The 19,147-nt window shown below is 40.3% G+C and overlaps 1 protein-coding gene across 1 annotated transcript; it reads right to left on the reverse strand.

Moving 5' to 3' along the window:
* Positions 1-189: 189 nt before the first annotated feature.
* On the reverse strand, positions 190-14,661 carry PPID (peptidylprolyl isomerase D). The gene is made up of 10 exons (XM_059470001.1): positions 14,480-14,661; positions 12,651-12,791; positions 12,122-12,228; positions 8,610-8,798; positions 7,733-7,855; positions 6,091-6,197; positions 3,411-3,552; positions 1,083-1,169; positions 963-1,005; positions 190-421 (listed from the first exon to the last, which is right to left on the reverse strand). Exons 1-10 carry the CDS (start codon positions 14,562-14,564, stop codon positions 333-335), a joined length of 1,113 nt encoding a protein of 370 aa, XP_059325984.1. The 5' UTR covers positions 14,565-14,661; the 3' UTR covers positions 190-332.
* Positions 14,662-19,147: the final 4,486 nt, after the last annotated feature.

The following is a 19,147-nucleotide window of genomic DNA, read 5'->3' on the forward strand; positions in this document are numbered from 1 at the left end:
ATGCTGGTAGACAAGAAATCAGACCTGCTCTAATGGGAACTGTGAAAATGCCTACATTCTCTTCATGTGAAACCAAGCTGCTCAGGAAGCACTATTAAGCTGTGAAAACCACCATTGCTTTATACATCAGAAAAATACCTGAGGTGCAAAGCACAAGTCACTACAGCTTAAAAAGGAGAAAACCACATCAACTTTGAACAGTTTGTCTTTATTATTAGACTTTTGTGTTGTAAACACTGAAAACTGCAGCAGAGGGCAAATGAAAGAAGCAACTCCATTTATCCTTTTGCATGAATTAGTGCATAGATTGAAATGTTTAGGGAAAAAAGAAATCAAGCAAACATTTTAGCATAAGCTGCTTTCTCTTTCTCCCTTTGGGCTTTTATCTTCTGCTTGATTTTGAGTGTTTCCGTCTGGATAGCTGCTCAAAAAGAAAATGACAGAGTTACAGTAATCTCTTTACATTAGGTCTCCTCATAGGTTAACACCTGCTGGAACTTACCTATGTTGTATTTCATAAAACTGCATTTAATCTTTGATTAGGTCAGATACTAGCAGCAAAAGCCTTGTCCCTTGCTTTGTGTAAGGGACTTTTCAACTAGTAAGGCAACCACATCGAGGAGCATGCAGCAAGCATGGTGTGAGTGCCAATACAGAACTTAGGAGATAAAAATCTCACCCAATTAGAGGAGGAAATTAAGCTAGTTAGAGCCCTGTGAGATACAGACACAGTTCAAGAGGAATGCTGCTGACCTACATAAGCAGGTTTTCCAGTGCAACAGAAGCATCACTGCTGTATAAAATCAGGTTTTCCACCTCAGTGGGTTCTGTGCTTAGAGAATATCAGTGTTTAGAAGAAGCTAGCATTTTAGGCATCACACTCGTATTAATTCCAACTGAATACTACCCTGGATACTTTGCTAAATTCTTAAGGGAATTTTTAAAGAAACAGCTTATTTTACCTTTGTCTTCAGGGGCTATTTCATGAGCCTTTTTAAGATCAGCCTTAAATAAAAGAAAAATATAAATTAATGATCTGACAGAACTTTAAATTTAAAAAGACAAAAAGAAGTGATCATTACCAGTGCTTGATCAAGATCTTTTATTCCCTGCCATCCTTGAGCCCGTCTGTAGAGAGCTTTAGTATTTGCTGGATCTATTTTAAGAGCCTGTAAATTTAATAAAATTGTCACATTAACATTTCTTATACTTCACAGCCTCCCATCTCCACAAATGGCACAATTCACACCAGCAGACAATCTTCACAGTTGGTTTGAGGGTAAGCTGTCAAAACATTAACTGTGTAAAAAGGAATGCTATAATGCAGCACACTGAATAGCAAGTAATCAGCTTCAGTATCGCTGCAGCAAAAGTGGTCTTTTGTGAAGGATGAGCACACACGAGGCCCAAATGGAACAGCTGCTGTGTGTGTGTATATATAGAGAGCTGTCAGGGCTGAGGAGTTGCTGCAGTTCAAATTATCCTAACCTCGAGTCTCACAGGGCATCTCTCTATTGCAGCTCCTTCCTTCGCACCAAACCTCCTCAAATGGCATCATAAATAAAGAGATTTCCTGTAAAGTTTTTTTTCACTGTGGGCTAGAAAAATACATGCAAGCAATCCATCTCATCATGCTTCAGGAGCTTTGCCAAGTTCCAGTCATTACGCCTTTTTTGAGCTGAATGTTTTCAATAATGTGTATATACCAGCTCTAATATGACAATATCAAAATAGGAAATACAATGGCTGGGAAAAAAGATTGTTCCACTATTTGATTACTTTGATCATTTTTTCAGAATACCTCAGATAATTTGGTCAGCTAGCTGTTACCTTATCTTGCCTGTGAAGATCACATTTTTACTGCAGTTAGTTCTATTGTGTGTCTTTAATTTAAAGAATATAGCTTCTCAGTGTTTAGAGGAAATGTCTTCACAGCAATGTGTTGCTTTAATAATTTAATTTACTAACCTTAAGTCATTAATAGACAACACATCCATATTTTTTAAATCACTTGGGTATTGGCTGTTAATAGAAAGGAAGTGTTACTGTGAGTGCTCCTATTGATCTACCTAGTATAAAGCCTTCAGCCTCTTCTGTGCTAAGAATTAGTCTGGATTGTATATACAGAAGTAGCATTCTTTGGTTTTACTTTGACCATTGTGCTTACAGCTATTTCAATGCAAGGTTTGTTTGAACAGGTTCAGCTGTTCATAATTCATTATTTACACCAAACAATGCATGTATTCCAGGCTGTTAATTTAAATTGCTTTTGGCCTTATGAAATCATAAAAGTAAAAGTGTACAGTTTCTCATTAACAATTACCTAGAACTTTACTAGCTAATTTTAGGAAACTGGTGTTCTGATTAAAGCACTGACACAGTTATTAGACATAAGCTGAATGACTTACAGAAGTCTATTATAGCTGTGAAGTTGCCTTCATCTAACAATTGTTTACTCTTAAAAAAAGGAAGTGCAATTTTCTTCCCACAATGGCAAGTATTATTAGTTATAGTAATTTCTACCTGTAACACTTTTGTTTCAGTTTTTACCATTTTCTAGGTGACAGATATCACATTACACAATATTTTTACTATTTTCTTCTTTCCTCCTTCCCCATTTGTCCATTCTAAATATAGGTTTATGAAGGTTTTCCACCATCAGCAAGCTAGAAAGCAAGGCAGCATTCTAATGACCTCACACACAGATAAGGTGAGACTCCTGCTTTCAGCACAAGGCCCTAGGAGATGCTGCTCAGGATCCTTTGCTAACAGATAAGAGCATTCTTTCCTCTGTTTTCTTCGTATTATTGGAATTTTACTGAATTATTTAGTTTCCTCAAATTTACTAAATTTTCACTCTGCCCATGTCATGGTTCCTTTTTTTTTTTTTTTTCCTTTAATTCTACTGGTTTTCTTTTTTTCCAGATTTATCATTATCTTGTTTCTTTCTTGCTATTCAGTCATTTTATTTTACTATTAAGCCTACCTGGAAGGTTAGTTACTTAGTTAAAGTCTCTGCCATGAATAAAATACAAGGCCATCAAATCTAGAGGCAAATAAAACATTTTGCTCATATTTGTCTTCCAGAGGAAAGTATTCCTCTTTCACTCAAAGAGGAAAAACAGTTTAACTCTTTGTAATGTAAGAAGTAGCTCTACAATCCAAACTGACAATGATGTGCTTTTTTCCTGGCAGTAAGCAACAGCCCTCTTTTGTTTGTTTCTAATGATTCATTTCAATTTCAGAATCTTTTTAAAAAGCCACATATTGGAAAGTTAGTACTAACTTCACCATAAGCTTCTACTTGTTTACTTTCAAATCATAAGCTTGTCCAAAGACTTTAAAAAAGCTTTGTGGTCTTGTGTCTACACAGGCCAATTCTTGACCAAGATATTGAACATTACATTTACCTCTGAACAGCTGTCAATGGCTCCCTGCCAATCTGACAGTTTTAGTTTGCAAGCACCAATGTTTAGAACACAGGTCAAAGCAACAGTCTTTAACTTGGGCTTGTCTGCCTCCTCTGCCACTTCTTCAGAAGCTTCTACATACCTGCAGAAAAACAGATTCATACACAACATGGGTTAGTGTTGCAACTTCAGTTTTTGTCCTGCCCTTAGCTATCTCTCCACAGATATGTGTGAACCAACCTATCCACACTACTTCTAAAGCAGCTTCAATTCAACTGTTACAAATCCTTATTAAACTAAATACATAAACCCTGCCCTAAAAAACCAATCAACTCTCACTAAGGAATGTTTTCCTGCAACTCTTAGTCCTCCACTGTATTAGCACACTCTTTTTCTTAGACAAATGCACTATTCTACTGCAGGAAAACATCAGACTTTATCTCAAGTTTACTCTCAAAAAACACGTTGCTCATCAGTGCTAGAAAATCAACACCACCACTGCACCTTCCATGTTCACGAGAAGCTTCATCTCTTCTTGAGTTCCCTCAATAACCTTTTAATTAGGTTAGGCATTTGTAGCTAAAATCTGAAGCTAACTTTACTTTGTAAAGGAGTGTGGTTTATGAGCATTAGTAACATCACCTTCTTCCCACTGTCCCCCTTCATGACTTTTCCTGAATTTCAAAACTGACACTGGTTCAGGATAGAGCCACAGCAGTTACTGCATCTCTGTTTTGAAAGCACATTTCTTAATTTACAATGTGCTAATGCTGTCTGGTTTTTATTTTCAGTGGCAAAGGTCTGCTGTGGATACAAAGTTTTAACTCCTTAATGGTCTATTTGATAGAACTTCTCCGAGTTCTGTTTAAAAAACAAAAATTGTGCTTGCATACATTCACATTTTAAGCATGCTATGAATTAATGTAGTCTTTGCAGATCAGGGCCTATGGAAGTTCACTTTTTGCATGCCCTGTCTTTTTTGTTGTTCATATGCAACCTTTGTATCACAAAAATTAGCAATACTTAAAAAGTAAATCAGAAGCTTTGTGCTTCTAAATTAGATGCAGTCCCAGTGCTTGTTCCACTTGCTGAAGATGAGAACAAGAAGAAAGAGCAAACATGTAAAAGGTGAGCTATAACACAAATCTGTATTATGTTCAAAACAAATGGAACACATGTATAATATTTATAAATCACACCAAAACATTAAAGACTGCAACCATTCTGGACATAAGGTTAGAGCTTCCAAGTTAAAGAATCAGTGGAGTAAGTATCAAGGGAGATAATAGGAAGTAATACTTTCTTTTTGTTTAAAAAAAAAGGTGTCAATTCTAACATGTAAAATGTATTTTTTTTAAAATGCTAAGAAGCAATAAAACAAGAAAAAGAACATAAGATTGGAATGGTTACTGTAGGTGAAAAGAAAAAAGCATTTTCAGATGGTGTGCCAGGTAGATTGTACCTAAGCCATGGGATACCCTGGCAAGAGCTATTCTCTTCCAATCAGTTCTAGTGAAGTGCCAGCTAAAGGTCACCATCCTACATGAAGTATTAGATTCTAAGCTACATTTACAGGGCATGTCCATAAAAGTATGGCCTATAAGGAAAAGCTGGAAAGATCAGATTCATTTAGTCTAGAAAATTACTATGATTTCCACCTACAAGGACAAATAAGCACCAAAGCAGCTCAAACAGGAAGAGCTTTCACTGGATGTGCTTAAAAGTGAGCAAGACACCTAACTGGAAGGGATGGTGTAATTATACCTGGTATTTACATAAGAATGGGGAGAGAAAATGGACAGAGACAACAAAGATCCTTCAAGATCCATTCCAGCCTTTTTTACGTACAGTTTCCAAAAGGTTTGCATAGAAATCCTTTTTACTTTGGGGTTCCTGTTTCTATGATGGGCTTTTTAAGGGCAGGTTGAGACACTGCATCTTGGGTTAGTATCTGCAATTAAAGGATTCATTTTATGGTTCAGAAAGGTGACATTTATTTGAAACCCAGTCTGATAAAATCTCAGCTGAAGCATTAAATATTCCTGATTTTTTTTTCTTACCTTTTTGTCACTGTTGCTTAACCACTGATCATTAAGAAGGTTTGGATAAAGGTCAGTAAGTATAACTTTATTTTTAAGAGATGTTCACATACTTAAAACGCATGAAAATATGAAAGGAACAGTATGGAAGCAAATCAGAAAGACAATGATTTTGAAGGCAAGTCTGAATTATTAATGAAGTCAGGATGATGGTATGGACCCACAGAAAAAAAAACCAATAATGAATGAGTAAGGGCCACGTTGGTCTTTTGAACTTCTCAATTTCCTAAAGCTACTGCTTTTTATAAATCATAGAAAATCATTTCCCTTCCTTGCTGTCCATTAACTACCCTGGATACTACTATGCTTTTCTTCCCAGGTATGTACCTGCACAGTGGCAGTATTATAAAGAGTACTTAGGCAGTTCTCAGCAATACTTCTTACCTAGCACAGAGTGGAAGACTTACTTGATTATGTAGCTAAAAATCAACCAGATGTTTTCAAGATTCAGAAGGATCTTTGTTTAAAAAAGAAAAGAAAAGAGCACTGCACCAGGCACCTTTTAAAGGCACAAATCATTGCTTAAGAGTGAGATTCATTTGGATTACAGGAACCACCTGATTGAGGGATGAGAGCCTTACCGTAAACTTTTACTATACTTTTTAGCTGCCATTGCCCAATTTTGCGATTTGAAGAAAGTATTTCCTATATTCTTTGTGTCTTCTGCTATGGCCACAATCTTGTCAACCTAATAAAATAGATGGGAAATATAAAGGATGAATGTATTTATGAAAGAAGTCATGAATTAACTAATGTTTAACAGTATGATCCCAGGCCCATCCTCTTTTAAGGTTTATAAGATCTCAGAATAGAAAAACTCCAATTTCAAACAAAATACTACCTTCAAACTACTTCTGTAATATCCTTTACTTTATGTAACACAAAGATCTGAAAGATGAAATTCCTAGTGGCTTTTCTACAATATAAATGGTGAGAAAATACTAGAGAAGACAGAGTAGTCCAACTCTTTTCCCTAAATGCTGCTACCCACATAGAGCTATATATAAAGGTGTTGACCATTATTCAAAGAAAAGAAGATAAATTTACAAGCAAAGTATTCAACCAAGACTGCCTTATTCCTGACGAAACGTTGTCTTCTGCTTCTCAAAACAGTATCACTCACGTGAACCCTGCACACGCTCAAAGTGGAAGTCATGTCAACACAATGCTCCTTCTCTCTGAACACTTAACGTTATCAATGGAAGGAGAAAAGAACTGCCTGTCTTTATCAAGTCCATCATTTCTACTTCCACAACTGTATACACTTCAAGTTACTTCTCTAGTGGTAATTAGAAATAGTTTATCATTACAGCTGTTTATTTTACCCTACTAGAATCAGTAACCTTGGCAAAAACTGATCAGTGTGAGACCAATGTTACCATGGTTTCTGTAGTTGGTTTATATGAACAAGTTTTAAGTTAAAGGGCACAGGCAATTGCCAACTTCAATTCTACACTACATCAAAGGCTATCCAAAAGCATTTTCATAAGTTGAAGTGCTTCTCAAAAGCCAAGGAGTTTGTTTTCTAGCTCAAATGGATTTTTACAATTCTAATTCTCTATTTGGAATCTACTCATGCAGCCCCCTTTTCTTCCCCCTCTCACAAATCACTGTTTGACTTACACAGTTTGTCTAGTTCACCTACATAAGAAATTAAAACCCTGCAGAAGAGCTGCTTTCACCAGTCTGCTCCCTGACTTCCAACAACAGATCTTCTGCAGGTTTGAACAATCTAAAAAGTAAACAACTACTGGGAATAATGAACAACTACCTCTGATGTACTAAAAACCTTTTAAAAAGGCCAATCATTTATTTCTAATAAGTGGGGCAGAGTCTGTTAAAGGCTGAGTATTTTTAAAAGTGTGTAGATAACAACATTAAGTTAGTTGTCTGCAGGATGGAGTTCTAGTAATTGCAACCTGACATTACAGCACAAACAGAAATAAAAAGAAATCAAGAACAGAAAATAAGTGTGACAATTTTAAGTGAGGTTTTAGTTACTGGGGGGAAAAAATGGGCTGAAATTAGCACTGAAAAAAAAAAGAGGTAACAATCCCTTCCCACACAGCCTTCCCTTTCTTAAAATGGAATGTCACCATTTAACCAGGGCCTCATTCCATTCTTAAGAAAAAAAGCTTAATTAACATCATCACAGACACCATGTAACTCAGATCACCTACAAGTCTTGCAATCTGTAAAATACCCAAGAAGAAAAATACTTACATCTTTTAAGTCTATATCTGAATCTTCAGGAAAATCTGGATGAGCATCTCCAGATCCATCCTGGGGAGTAATTCCCCAGTCATCTCCTTCCTTTAGCTCTCCACATTCGGCTATGACACACAACTGAAAAAATGAAGTGTAAATAGTAGTATTGCTTATTAAGACAATTTTTTAAAAAGCAGTAACTTCCAAGTGCTCTTTGAAATTTTTGAAAGTCCATAAAAAGGCTTTTTCATCTGTTGTTTGGGTGCATTTATTTCAGAAACCCATCACATCATTAGCCTATCCTCATCAAAAGGCTTTTATCACACCAAGTGTTGTGTTCAGAGGATCAGCATTCCTAAAACACCATACCCACGCTTCACGGGGAGGCTGCAAGAGGAACTGGCAGCAAGCTGAAGTGCAGCAAAAAACAAGACATGGAAATTCTTCTACATTAGAGAAGATGGTTCTTTCTTCAACTGCCAAGACTTTTAAAGTTAGATGTATTAATTCATCCAACACCCACAAGCTGCTATGACCTACACACCAATTGCTTTTTCAGAAACATGACTTCTGACATAAAAATTATAAGAATTACGTATCATTTAGGTGGGATTGTGAATTCCACCTTTTCATTTCATCACCCATCCTACACTTCTGGCAAAGGCTTCCACCCTCACAGCTATGTTGAACAATAAATGGTTTGTGCAAGGAAAATGTACAGTGCAAGAACAAAAGCCTCTTAACAAGGGCAGTAAAATGGAAATTACCAGTTAGCAAAAATAACTAACATTTAATAGTTCTAAAATACTACACCAGGAATTTAGAAGAAATGATTACACATCATATAATGAAATAATAAACATCATCCCTCAGTGCTTTGCCTTTTGCTTACCTTAGCAGGATTTTCTCCTTTCACTTCAACGTTTTCTAGTATTTTAACTACACCCATTCCTTTGATCACTTGGCCAAACACCACATGTTTCCCATCCAGGTGAGGAGTAGGCACCGTTGTAATAAAGAACTGAGAGCCATTAGTACCAGGTCCTGCATTTGCCATGCTCAGCAGACCTGGTTTGTCATGCTGCATTGGGGGGGGAAAAGATCACCATCAGCATTTAAAATATGTTATAAAATCATATGGAAGGTTCTGTAAGGCTGATCATAAACATAGCCATGACAGCCATAGCAACTTTGTAAACCAATTGCATACAGGTGCAAACTAATTTTACTCACCCTGACTGAAGAGGGCAAATGCTCAGCTCAGGGTCTTCACCTAGCCCCTACCAATCCAGCAAGCACAGCCACATGTGACTTAACGTTGTAACACCTGTCTCCTGCTTCTACAATCCACCCCCTACACAGCTGATGAGTTTAGGCAGATCACCTGGGAAAGGAGTGAAGTTCCTCACTGAATTATTTAAGATCACTGGCCTTAAGAAGTGAGGCTACATACCACTGAAACCAACTTTAATGTTGAGCTGCTAAGATGGGTATGTAATGTGAATTTTAAAAGGATTATGCACACAAAGTATGGTGTAGAATTATGGAGTTTAGAGGACTGTGGTCTTTGAAATTCATGATTTGGTCATTTTGTTTGGGGATTTTTAATCTCCTTCCCTTTCCTAGCGATGCAGTTTTTAGTCTGTTGGGATTTTTAACCATATAATTGTTCTGCCACTTAGGCCACCAGGCCTCAAACTAAAAGAAAATTGTTAAACAGCCTAATGTAAGAAGATACTGTTTATCCTGTTTCTTGCAAGAACTTTTTCCTTTTTTGAACTAAGACTTTTCTTGTCCCAGCACATAAATTATTCTGCACTGCAAAAATGTATTTTTTATTACATGTTGTGAATGTCTTGTTTAAGTGGCACAACCCAGCCATGAAGTTGTTACTCTCCCCAAGTTGGTCTGGTTACTAAGTGCAAGGAACTCCATTTAATCTAAGTGAGGATGCTATACCTAGACATTGGTACACATCTAAAGCATTCATGCTGTGGTACTGTCAAGAAACTTGGTACTGTGGGAAGGAGAGGAGGAACAAAAAGTGATGATAGCACAGAGGACATAGAAACAGATTTCAGAGCTCAATGAGAGGTTGATTAGTTTGAGATAACAGTCTGAGCCTGGTGTATTTAAGCATCTGCTTTTTCCCTACATTCTGTACCAACTTCAAGAATCTGTTGTTTTGAAAGCTGTTTTCCCACATAGTGTTTGGATTTCCATAGTGGTAGGTAGGGAGACCTCCTTGCCTGAACTGTTTACCTGGTCCTAAGGCACAGTAAGTCTGAATCTTTTCAGTCAGGATTTGGCTTAGGAACTCTGGGAAAAGGTTCCACAGCTAAGAGCCAGAATCACACCCAGCCAACAGAAAGCTACTGGAATCTTGGCTTTATCTGTTCTAACCTTGAAACTTGCCCTGGGAGTCAGAGATGGCAAATGACAGAGGAGCCTGTGTCCCAGAGCAAGAGAAGGCAGCTGGTAGGATTGCAGCCTCCAAAACAAATATCTGACACTTTGCATTGTAGTTGCTGGCAAACAAGTTAAACAGAAGGGTTGCCCCACAGCAGATTTTTGCAAATACCATTTGAGGCTGGTCACTGCTTCACTGCCTAAGCCCTGTAAATCTTAGCTTTTCCTCCCCCTCTCCCCAGTTACAGCTAGTGCTAGACAGCAATAGTTTGTAAACAAAAAAAAACAAGTAACAGTAAGTTCTGGTGTTGCCTTAAACCTGCAGGTTTACCTTTTGTCTGTAAAGATGTGGGGGGACAAGTTGGAAATTATAGAGAGCAGTCTGGTGCCTTCAGTCTCCCCACTTATACCCAACCCCATTTTGTCTGGGACCAACTATCAATTTTAGTCCCAAATTACGAGAGTCTCTATAAAGAAAACTCTTGTCACTCATGAATTTTCTTGCTGTGTTTTGAAAAGCACTGCAGACAGATGGAGTGTCTTTCTCATTATGGCTTCTGTGGTCATTTTGTAAACTTATAAAGCAAGCAAAAAAATCTGGACAAAATCAGATTCTCTGACAGATCCAAGGCTTGCAAAACTATGCCATAGTAACAGTGCTTGGGGTTGTGTAAGTTGGGTGTTCCCCAACAGCAGAGCCATTAGCTGGAGAAGTGGCATCAAGAAAAGCCTAGTGGGACTGATCTGAGATGATAAACTGACTACTGACAAAAGTTTTGCAGTTTACTGCAATTTGCAACAGTCCATGCAACCAGCACAAGAACAAACAGTTCCAGTGTCCTCAAATATCAACAAAAACAACTCTGTATTCTGAGATAGTGGGTGAGAACACTGCAGGGCTGCTGGATTAAATGCAAAAGCTAGTGAATTTCTACCTAACAGAGACATTTAAATTCCCAGTGAAATCCTAACATACTTGGCAAATAGATAACAGGAATCATGCTCTTAAGACTCTGTACAGGATCCAAATGCGTTCTTCAACATATCTCTGGCACTCTGACAACATTTGTTAGAGCTGAGAAGTACAGAAACGGGAATCATTTGTATCATATTCACAACTACCTCTTGATCTCAAGGAACAACCAAACACATAATGACACAAAGTCATCTTCAGGGATGTGATCCTGTGACAGTACCAACAGACAGACACTGTTAGCAGCAGTGCTGTGGGCACCACCAGAGTGTCAGACTTCAGAGAACACAACTGGAATTATCTTTATGATGAACGCTGGAGTAACATTTCCAGTTACTGCTCCAAACTTAAGTCCTTTCAGTCCTGTGAGGAGTGGCTGAGGGAGCTGAGGTTTTTGAGAAAAGAATGTTCAAGGGTGACTTTATCACTCCCTACAACTACCTGAAAGCAAGGTGGGGGGTCAGTCTGTTCTCCCAGGCAATCAGCAACAGGATAGGAGGAAATGGCCTCAAGTTGCACAAGGAGAGGTTAAGGTTGGACCTTGTGAGGAATTTCTTGACAGAAGGGGATGCGCTGCCCAGGGATGTGGTGGAGTCATCATCCCTGGAGGTGTTCAAGACCTGTCTATATATGGCACTTAGTGCTATACTCCACTTGACAAGGTGCTGTTTGGTCAAGACTTGGACTCGTTGATGCTACAAGTGTTTTCCAACCTAACAGACTCTGTGATTTTGTCAATCTGATACAGGATTTTGTTATCTGATTAGTGGAGGATTGCTGTATTTTCTTCTCCTAAAATACTGTCTGGGGGCAAGTACAACTGCATTCAGGGCTTTGCTTTAACAATGGGACAGTGATATGTGTAAGGTTTTAGTCAGTGTTGTTTAGAGTCTGTCATGTGCTACCACATACAACATGACATGAAAATGGTTAGTGCCCATGCTGACAATTGTTATTACTGCAGCAGGAGTAACATCACTGAAACACAACAACTGAATACATCAGTGTTTTTAACATAGTACCTGATAATGAAAGTTTTCATCTTCAAATTTTTCACCATATATACTTTCTCCACCTGTGCCATTTTGGTTTGAGAAATCTCCACCTTGAACCATAAATTCCTTAATAACTGTAAAAGAAAATAGTTATGAAATGTCTCAGCAAGGCACAAGGAAAAAACCCAAAGATGAAAAGCAATCCTTGTCACCAGCACCTAAATGGAACCAAAATCCGTCTTTTATTTACCAAGTCACCTAAGTACTCCTTTTCAGTTATGTGGTTATCACTTGATATTTAAACCTTTACCTGAAATTCATTTCAACCTGTTTACAACTCAGAGTAAACTAGTTTTGCAAAATTCCTACTAAATTTATAATTTACTATTGTCAGTGCATGGTAAAAACACATAATCATTCAGAGGATCAAAAAGTGAAAAACTTTCCTTCAGTAAAGTTGTTTCTTTAACAAGTACTTGAAATATTTTTTAATATTATTTCAATGGTAGACAACTTTTGTTACCAATAGGAAAACAGAGGATTTCCCAGAACTTACTCCTGTGGAAAGGACATCCTTTATAATGGAGAGGTTTTCCAGTGGTAGGTCCTGTTCCTTTTTCTCCTGTACACAGCGCACGGAAATTCTCAGCAGTTTTAGGTACAACATCAGCAAATAATTCAAAGACAATGCGTCCAACTGAAATGACAAAGAGAGAATAAGACATTTTTAAGTCTTGTCCTAGGCACGGTGACGTGTTGAGCGTTGTATGTCAAAAGAAATTAATGTTTCAAGCTTTATTATTATTATTATTATTATTATTATTTCAATTACTATTCAATTTCCATCTTGGAGTTGCTCTGTGGCAATTGCTTGCAGAGTTACATTGGGTTTTTAGCAAATTGTTATTACCAACAATGAATTCCCCTGTCAAGAATAATGTAGCAGGAATAAAGGCAGATTCTGCCAAAAACTAATGAAAATGCCAAACGCATTTTCTGCCAAAAAAAAAGGTGTGTGGGAAATCACACATACATATATTAAAGCCAAATTATGAATTTTAATATGCACACTTATGTCAATTTTAGTATATATGTAGTTTGTTCAATCAAAAGTAGATACAATACAATGACTGTTTTGTGGAGACTTTTAATCCATAAAAAAGCTCATGCTAAACACATCCCTTACCCCTCACTCTCTTAAACCTGAATTTGACAAAGACACAGTGATACACTTTATATGCATATGAATAATGGCTATTTACAATTGGAGACACCACAAGCAATTGTTAAACAATTGCTGTACGTGTTTTAACTGAAGGGAATTAAACTTGAGTAGCAAACAGATCCCGTAATTGCTGATAAATGGATTCTGTGCTGAATTGTCATTCCTTCACTAACTGGCTTCTCACAGAGCTATTTCTCACTCCTAGCAGCCTCCATCAGTTGAAGCTCCTGTTTTCTCATCAGCCTCACAGTCAATTAATTAACATAACTTCACTCTACCGGTAGCTAAATGTAAATATATTGATTCTAATTAATACAGGAATGAAAACAAATTAGACAACTGAAAGGCAATAAAAGGCAAATCATCTCATAGACTTTCTTCTTCTATTCTTCTGAGTAACAGAATGAATAAGTGAAAAGCAGTATCCTGACATGATTTAGGCAGTCCCTATCTTTTTCCATGTAAAATTTTTAAGCCTTTCACGTAGTACCCCAGCTAACTTGCTGTTGTTTCCTTCTTTCGATTGTGACCGTTTGCCCAGATTTCTGAGTGACCTCTGGCAGCACTGGCGCCGCCAAGAGAACCAGGGCTGCGGTTTCCCCGAGCCTTCCCCGCACAGCCCCCGCTGCCGGCCCGGCCCCAGGCCAGGCTGGCCGTGCTGCGGCAGCTCCGCGGGGCCCAGCCACGGGGGCCGGGGGCGGCTCCGAGCGGGCGAGGCCGCGCTCGGCACGGCGCGGCACGTGGAGAGCGGCGCGGGAGCGGCCGCACACGTGGGCAGCGCCGGGAGCCGAGGCCGGGCAGCGCCGGCTGCCATGGGAACGCCGTGCCCGACCCCCGGCATCGCCACCGGGCCCCCGGCCGGGCCCTGTGCTGCCATGTTGCCTTTCTCGCCATGTTCCTCGGGCCCGTTCGCTCTGGCGGGGGAGGCCCGTTCGCGGCGGGACGCCCTCCTCCTCCTCCCGCTGCCGGGGCTGTGCGCTCGCAGCCCGCAGGGCAGCGCCCGGCCCGGCCCGGCCCAGGGTCCCCCCCACGTCCTGAGCGCTGCGGCGCGGCCCGGCCCGGCCCGGAGCCGCTCCTGCAGCCGGGCCCGGGCCCCGCGCGGCCCGCACTGCGCCCCGGCCCGGGGCGCTCGCCCGGGCTCCGTCGCGCCCCCTCCCCACCTCGCTCGCCCCCGATGTCCACATCGAAGAAGGCGCGGGGGTTGCTGGCCTTGCCGGGCCGGGCGACAGGGGACGGGTGCGACATGCCGCAGCTGCCCGCTGGCGCGGTGGCTCCGCCCGCTCGGCCGCCCGCGATCCCGGCCGCCCGCGGGTCGGGGCCGCTCGGCGCTCCGCCCACCGGCGGGGGCGGCCGGGCCCCGGGAGCCCGCGATGGCTGCGGCACTGGCCCGCCCCTGGGCCTGTCTCTCGGCGGCCTTAAGTGACTCGGGGATAATCCGCAGAGAAGGAGCATTGCTTTCTCGAGGTTATACACACGCACAAGGCCTGGAAATAGGGGGAAGGAGAGAGATTTTAGGTTTTGCCTGGGTTTGTATTTTATGAGAGAAATGGCAGGCTGCGTGGAAAGTGGTGATCCGTGGTAAAATGGGCAAATTGTCTGAAGTGACTATTATCCCATAAATATTTAGAAATGCAGAATATCCAGCCTTCCTAAGGTCTGAAAACAAAATATGTTTCATCCCAAAGGATGAATGTCACAATAATTGCTCCAAGGCCAACAATCTCTTTCGGACATTTGTGTTGACTAATGGATGTACTATCAATACACTTGGTTTGGGCTCCTCAGGGTGCTCCTTGATTCCCAAGCAGATGAATGGTGCAACATGGCCATGTCCTGTAGTCAATGGTATCATGGAGGCAAGGTACCTGTGGCAAAAACAGAAGGGGCAGAAGAGTTCTGGGTTCTGACTTCTGCAAAGTTATAGTCCTTCTGGGAATGCTGCTGATCAAAATGAGCCTCTTTATTTCTTGGACTCTTCTAATCCATCCCAGAAACCTCTCATTCTTTGATTCGTTGTGTTCTCTGAAGGCTTTCTCCTGAAATTCATGTCTATATGTCTGGACTTGAGCTTCATCAAGCTGGTTTTCATCTCTCTCTCAGCATGTTCTCAATATTGGATGTGTCAGAGGGCAGTTGTAATTCCCAGATTGAAAGAAAATATAAAGTAGCATTTATATTAATCACTGCAGTCCATATACTGCATTGTAATCATTCCCACACATCTGTACAGATGTTGGGTAGGAGAGGTGATCGGCACGGAGTGTTGTTACACATTGCATCTGGGAACCCTTAACAGAAGGAAAAGCCATCTGCTGCCATCTGGGAACACTTAGTGAGAAATCAGTGGAACCACACTGAGGCATTTCTCTCTCTGAGCCAGGTCATGCAGCTGTGTCAGGGATTTCACATGCTCCACGATGTCAGAGGCCACCAAAGCTTTGAGTCATCTGTAATTCACGAGGCATTTGGCCACGTTCACTGGCTGAGATATTTTTATCATTATGCGTAGCCTAGATGAGGTGCAGTGGTGTGGTCTCACACCAGCAACGTGCACTTGCCACCCTGTAAGGCAACCATATCCTGGGCTACATTAAAAGCAGTGTGGCCAGCAGGGCCAGGGAGACTGTTCTGCCCTTCTGCCCTGCCCTTGTGAGACCCCACCTGCAGTGCTGCACCCACCTCTGGGGTCCCCAGCACAGGAAGGATGACAGCCTGTTAGAGAGAGTCCAGAGGAAGGACACCAAGATCATGTAAAGGATGAAGGGATGATTACAGGACCTCTTCTAGGAGGAAGGGATGAGGGAGCTGGGATTGTTCAGCCTGGAGAAGAGAAGGCTCTGGGGGAGCACTTAATGGAGCAGCACTTGAGGGAGCCTATATGAAAGACAGGGACAAACTTTTTAGTAGGGCCTGTTGTGATATGGCAGGGGCTATTGGTTTTAAACAGAGGAAGGGTCAATTTAGATTAGATAAAAGAAAGAAAGGTGTGTTACAATGAGGATGGTGAAAGACTGGAACAGGTTGCCCCAAGAAGTGGCAGATACATCATCCCTGGAAACATTCAAGGCCAGGATGGGCCTTGAATAGGTCTGCACTACCTAGACTAATTGAAGATGTCCTTGCTCATTGCAGGGGAGTTGGACTAGAAGACCTTTAAAAGTCCCTCCCAACCTAAAATATTCTATGATCTCAGTGAGTCAGTTGCTAGCCAAGTGAGTAGAGTCTATAAGAGATTTCTGTAGCAGACAGCAGAGTAAAGTGTGTGTTGTTGGTGTGTGTCCCCCGCAAGAGCTGTTGGCAGCTTCCTCTCAGGAAGAAGCAATGATTCATTCTTCCAGGAGTAGACTTATTCAGTCCCTACTGGGTCTTTTGCTGGTGAAGTTGGAATAGTCTAGATTCTAGATGAGTAATTCTTTTTACACTAGTTGCTTGGAAGTCCCTATGAAACATCCTTTAGCGGTACAAAGAAAGACGCATCTCATGATAATTTGGAGATGTGAGCTGAACAAGAGAGAAATCAAGTGATTTTCTCAGTGTCAGTAGGAGATTCTGGAAAATATGTGAGCTGAATTAATATCTCCCAAGCACTGCAGTAGCACAATTAGTTTCACATTAATTTATAGTCATTGACAGATTGTAAAAAACAAGCATAATGTGACTTCTGTCAAGAACTTACGGAGTGATTTCATGTTCAAATTCATATATTAAATTATACACTGAATTTATATACAAATAACTTCTTACAAAGTCAGACTTCCATTATGAAGTCCTCTAAAATCTGTTTTCACGCAGTAAAATCTCCCGTGATCCTCTAATCCTTTGTGATCTTGTAATTTAAAAATATTTCCTATCACCAAAATACCTCTTTTCTTTTGACACTTCCAATAGTTTATGTAGTAAATGCATGTAAAACAGTACATTGAAAATACTCACTATAACTGAACTGTCTGTTAATTTTTTAATTCACATATTTCTTTTTCCACACATACAGGTTCGGTTACCCAGTAAAGTAGTCTGAGTATTATCAATAGATAAATGAGCTGTGAGCCCTAAAATCCTGAAGCAAATGGCTTCAAGTACAGGTCCCCCTTCTACCAAATACATCATACTTGCTGGAGTATGACCCTCCAGCCTAATTAAACTCAAAGATCAGCCTGTTATTAAATCTTTGGTTTTATCTCTTCATCCTTCACTGACTGAATAACCAAGCAATCATTGATAAATGCAGAGAAATACATATGTAATTCTAAAACTGGGACTCTGATGGAATAATAAGTGGTTTTATTTCATAATTATTCTAGCCTGTCAATTTGCATTCATGAAAGAATAAACTGCAAAATAAAGATTATTTGTAGTTGCTGCAGATTGTGTTAAGATGGGCAAATGTGCACACATACAGACGAGGATTTTTTTTCTTTTTGTTTTTCTTGCTTTTTTCACCTTTAAATCTGTATTTGACACTGTAAAGAAAATAGAGGCTTAAATATGCTAATTCCACTGGAAAGTGAGTGTTTTGGCTCAGTGCAGGACTGCCTTGTCTAAGGATATTAAAAGCCATTTTGCTTTGTACAGAAGTAATCATACGTGAGGTTCTCATTGGACCGAACCACAGCTTCAGAATGTGGAGCAGTACTGATGGGATCCATCTGACAAGCAATTCAAACACTTAGCTCATCAGCTTTTCAGAACAGCTATCAAGAAGCTCCCAACATGCAAACATTCTTGGAAAGGATGCTTTCACTGCTGGCTGTGAAAGAGCAGCCACTCAGCCTTCCCTGTGCCCTGTGACACACAGGGTGCATCATGTGCTATTCCCATGTGACCTGGCACATCAAGCATGTCACCTTCATGAGAGACACACGAGACAGGAAAAATCAATCTGGTTTTTCACCATCAGGTTTATTGTTACCCACCTGCACCAAGTGTTTTTCTGCATAAAATTGAATAAAGAGGGCCCAGATTAAACAGATTCTGAGCAGTTACTAAATAGTGCAGATGCCTCCAAGCTGGTAAAAATGCAGTGTTCAACAATGAAAGAACTACATGTTCTTTTCTGAGGATGTTTTAAAAAGAAAATTTTCCACACAGAGATGACATGACAGAAACTGAAAATAAAGTCATGCATTCACTTGTCACTAACTTTCAGAGATGCTGATCTCTGAAGAAATGGTTAAGATCCAAGCAAGAATAAGCAGACTTTTTTTGCTATATATTTTTGGTCTGCTTAAAACATGTTTTAGACACAAATATTCAGATTAGTGCTTAGGAACTTAGGATGTGAGGAGGCATGGAAGAGGGTGCCTGTGACTTCTTGTGGAAGTGGAAGCCATGGCTTTCAAGGAAAGGCCCAAGGTGTCAGCTAGCTGCTGGTCACTGCTGCAGCATTGCAGGCTATCAGTTTTGCTGCTAAATTTCTGTCCTCAGTTTTGATACAAATGTATGTCCTGATATTATTGCAATTTCATGTAAATGCCTGTTTATCACAGTTACCACCAAAAGGTACTGAATTATCAATTATAATGACTGCAGTCTTTCTTATGGAGAAAATGGTTTTGGTCTGCACCTAATGTGGGTAGGATGGAGTTCCAGGTGAACTACATCTGCATGGAGTTAAAGACAAGAGTGCAGCCAACAAACAGGAAGGCCCATGGCAGATTTCACCATTGGAAATCAAGGACACAAGGATTTCCAGCTAGACTCTGGATGGAGTCCTGGGCAGGAGACTTACAAATACAATTTACCAATGCTAAGAGCTTTACTGAAAAGAGGAACAAAACCAGGTTCTAAACAAGTGTTTGAACATTCACAGGTATGTACATTTTTAGGCT

Source organism: Ammospiza nelsoni, chromosome 4 (genome assembly GCF_027579445.1).
Source record: "Ammospiza nelsoni isolate bAmmNel1 chromosome 4, bAmmNel1.pri, whole genome shotgun sequence".
Lineage (NCBI taxonomy): Eukaryota > Metazoa > Chordata > Aves > Passeriformes > Passerellidae > Ammospiza > Ammospiza nelsoni.

What these genes read in the sequence shown, in the direction of transcription:
- PPID (XM_059470001.1), bottom strand. Translation starts at nt 14,564, where the DNA reads ATGTCGCACCCGTCCCCTGTCGCCCGGCCCGGCAAGGCCAGCAACCCC. An exon ending in ATGAAAACTTTCATTATCAG is followed by an intron (nt 8,799 to 12,121) that starts GTACTATGTTAA and finishes CCCCCAATGCAG; the next exon opens with CATGACAAACCAGGTCTGCT. An exon ending in AAGATCTTGATCAAGCACTG is followed by an intron (nt 1,006 to 1,082) that starts GTAATGATCACT and finishes CTTTTATTTAAG; the next exon opens with GCTGATCTTAAAAAGGCTCA.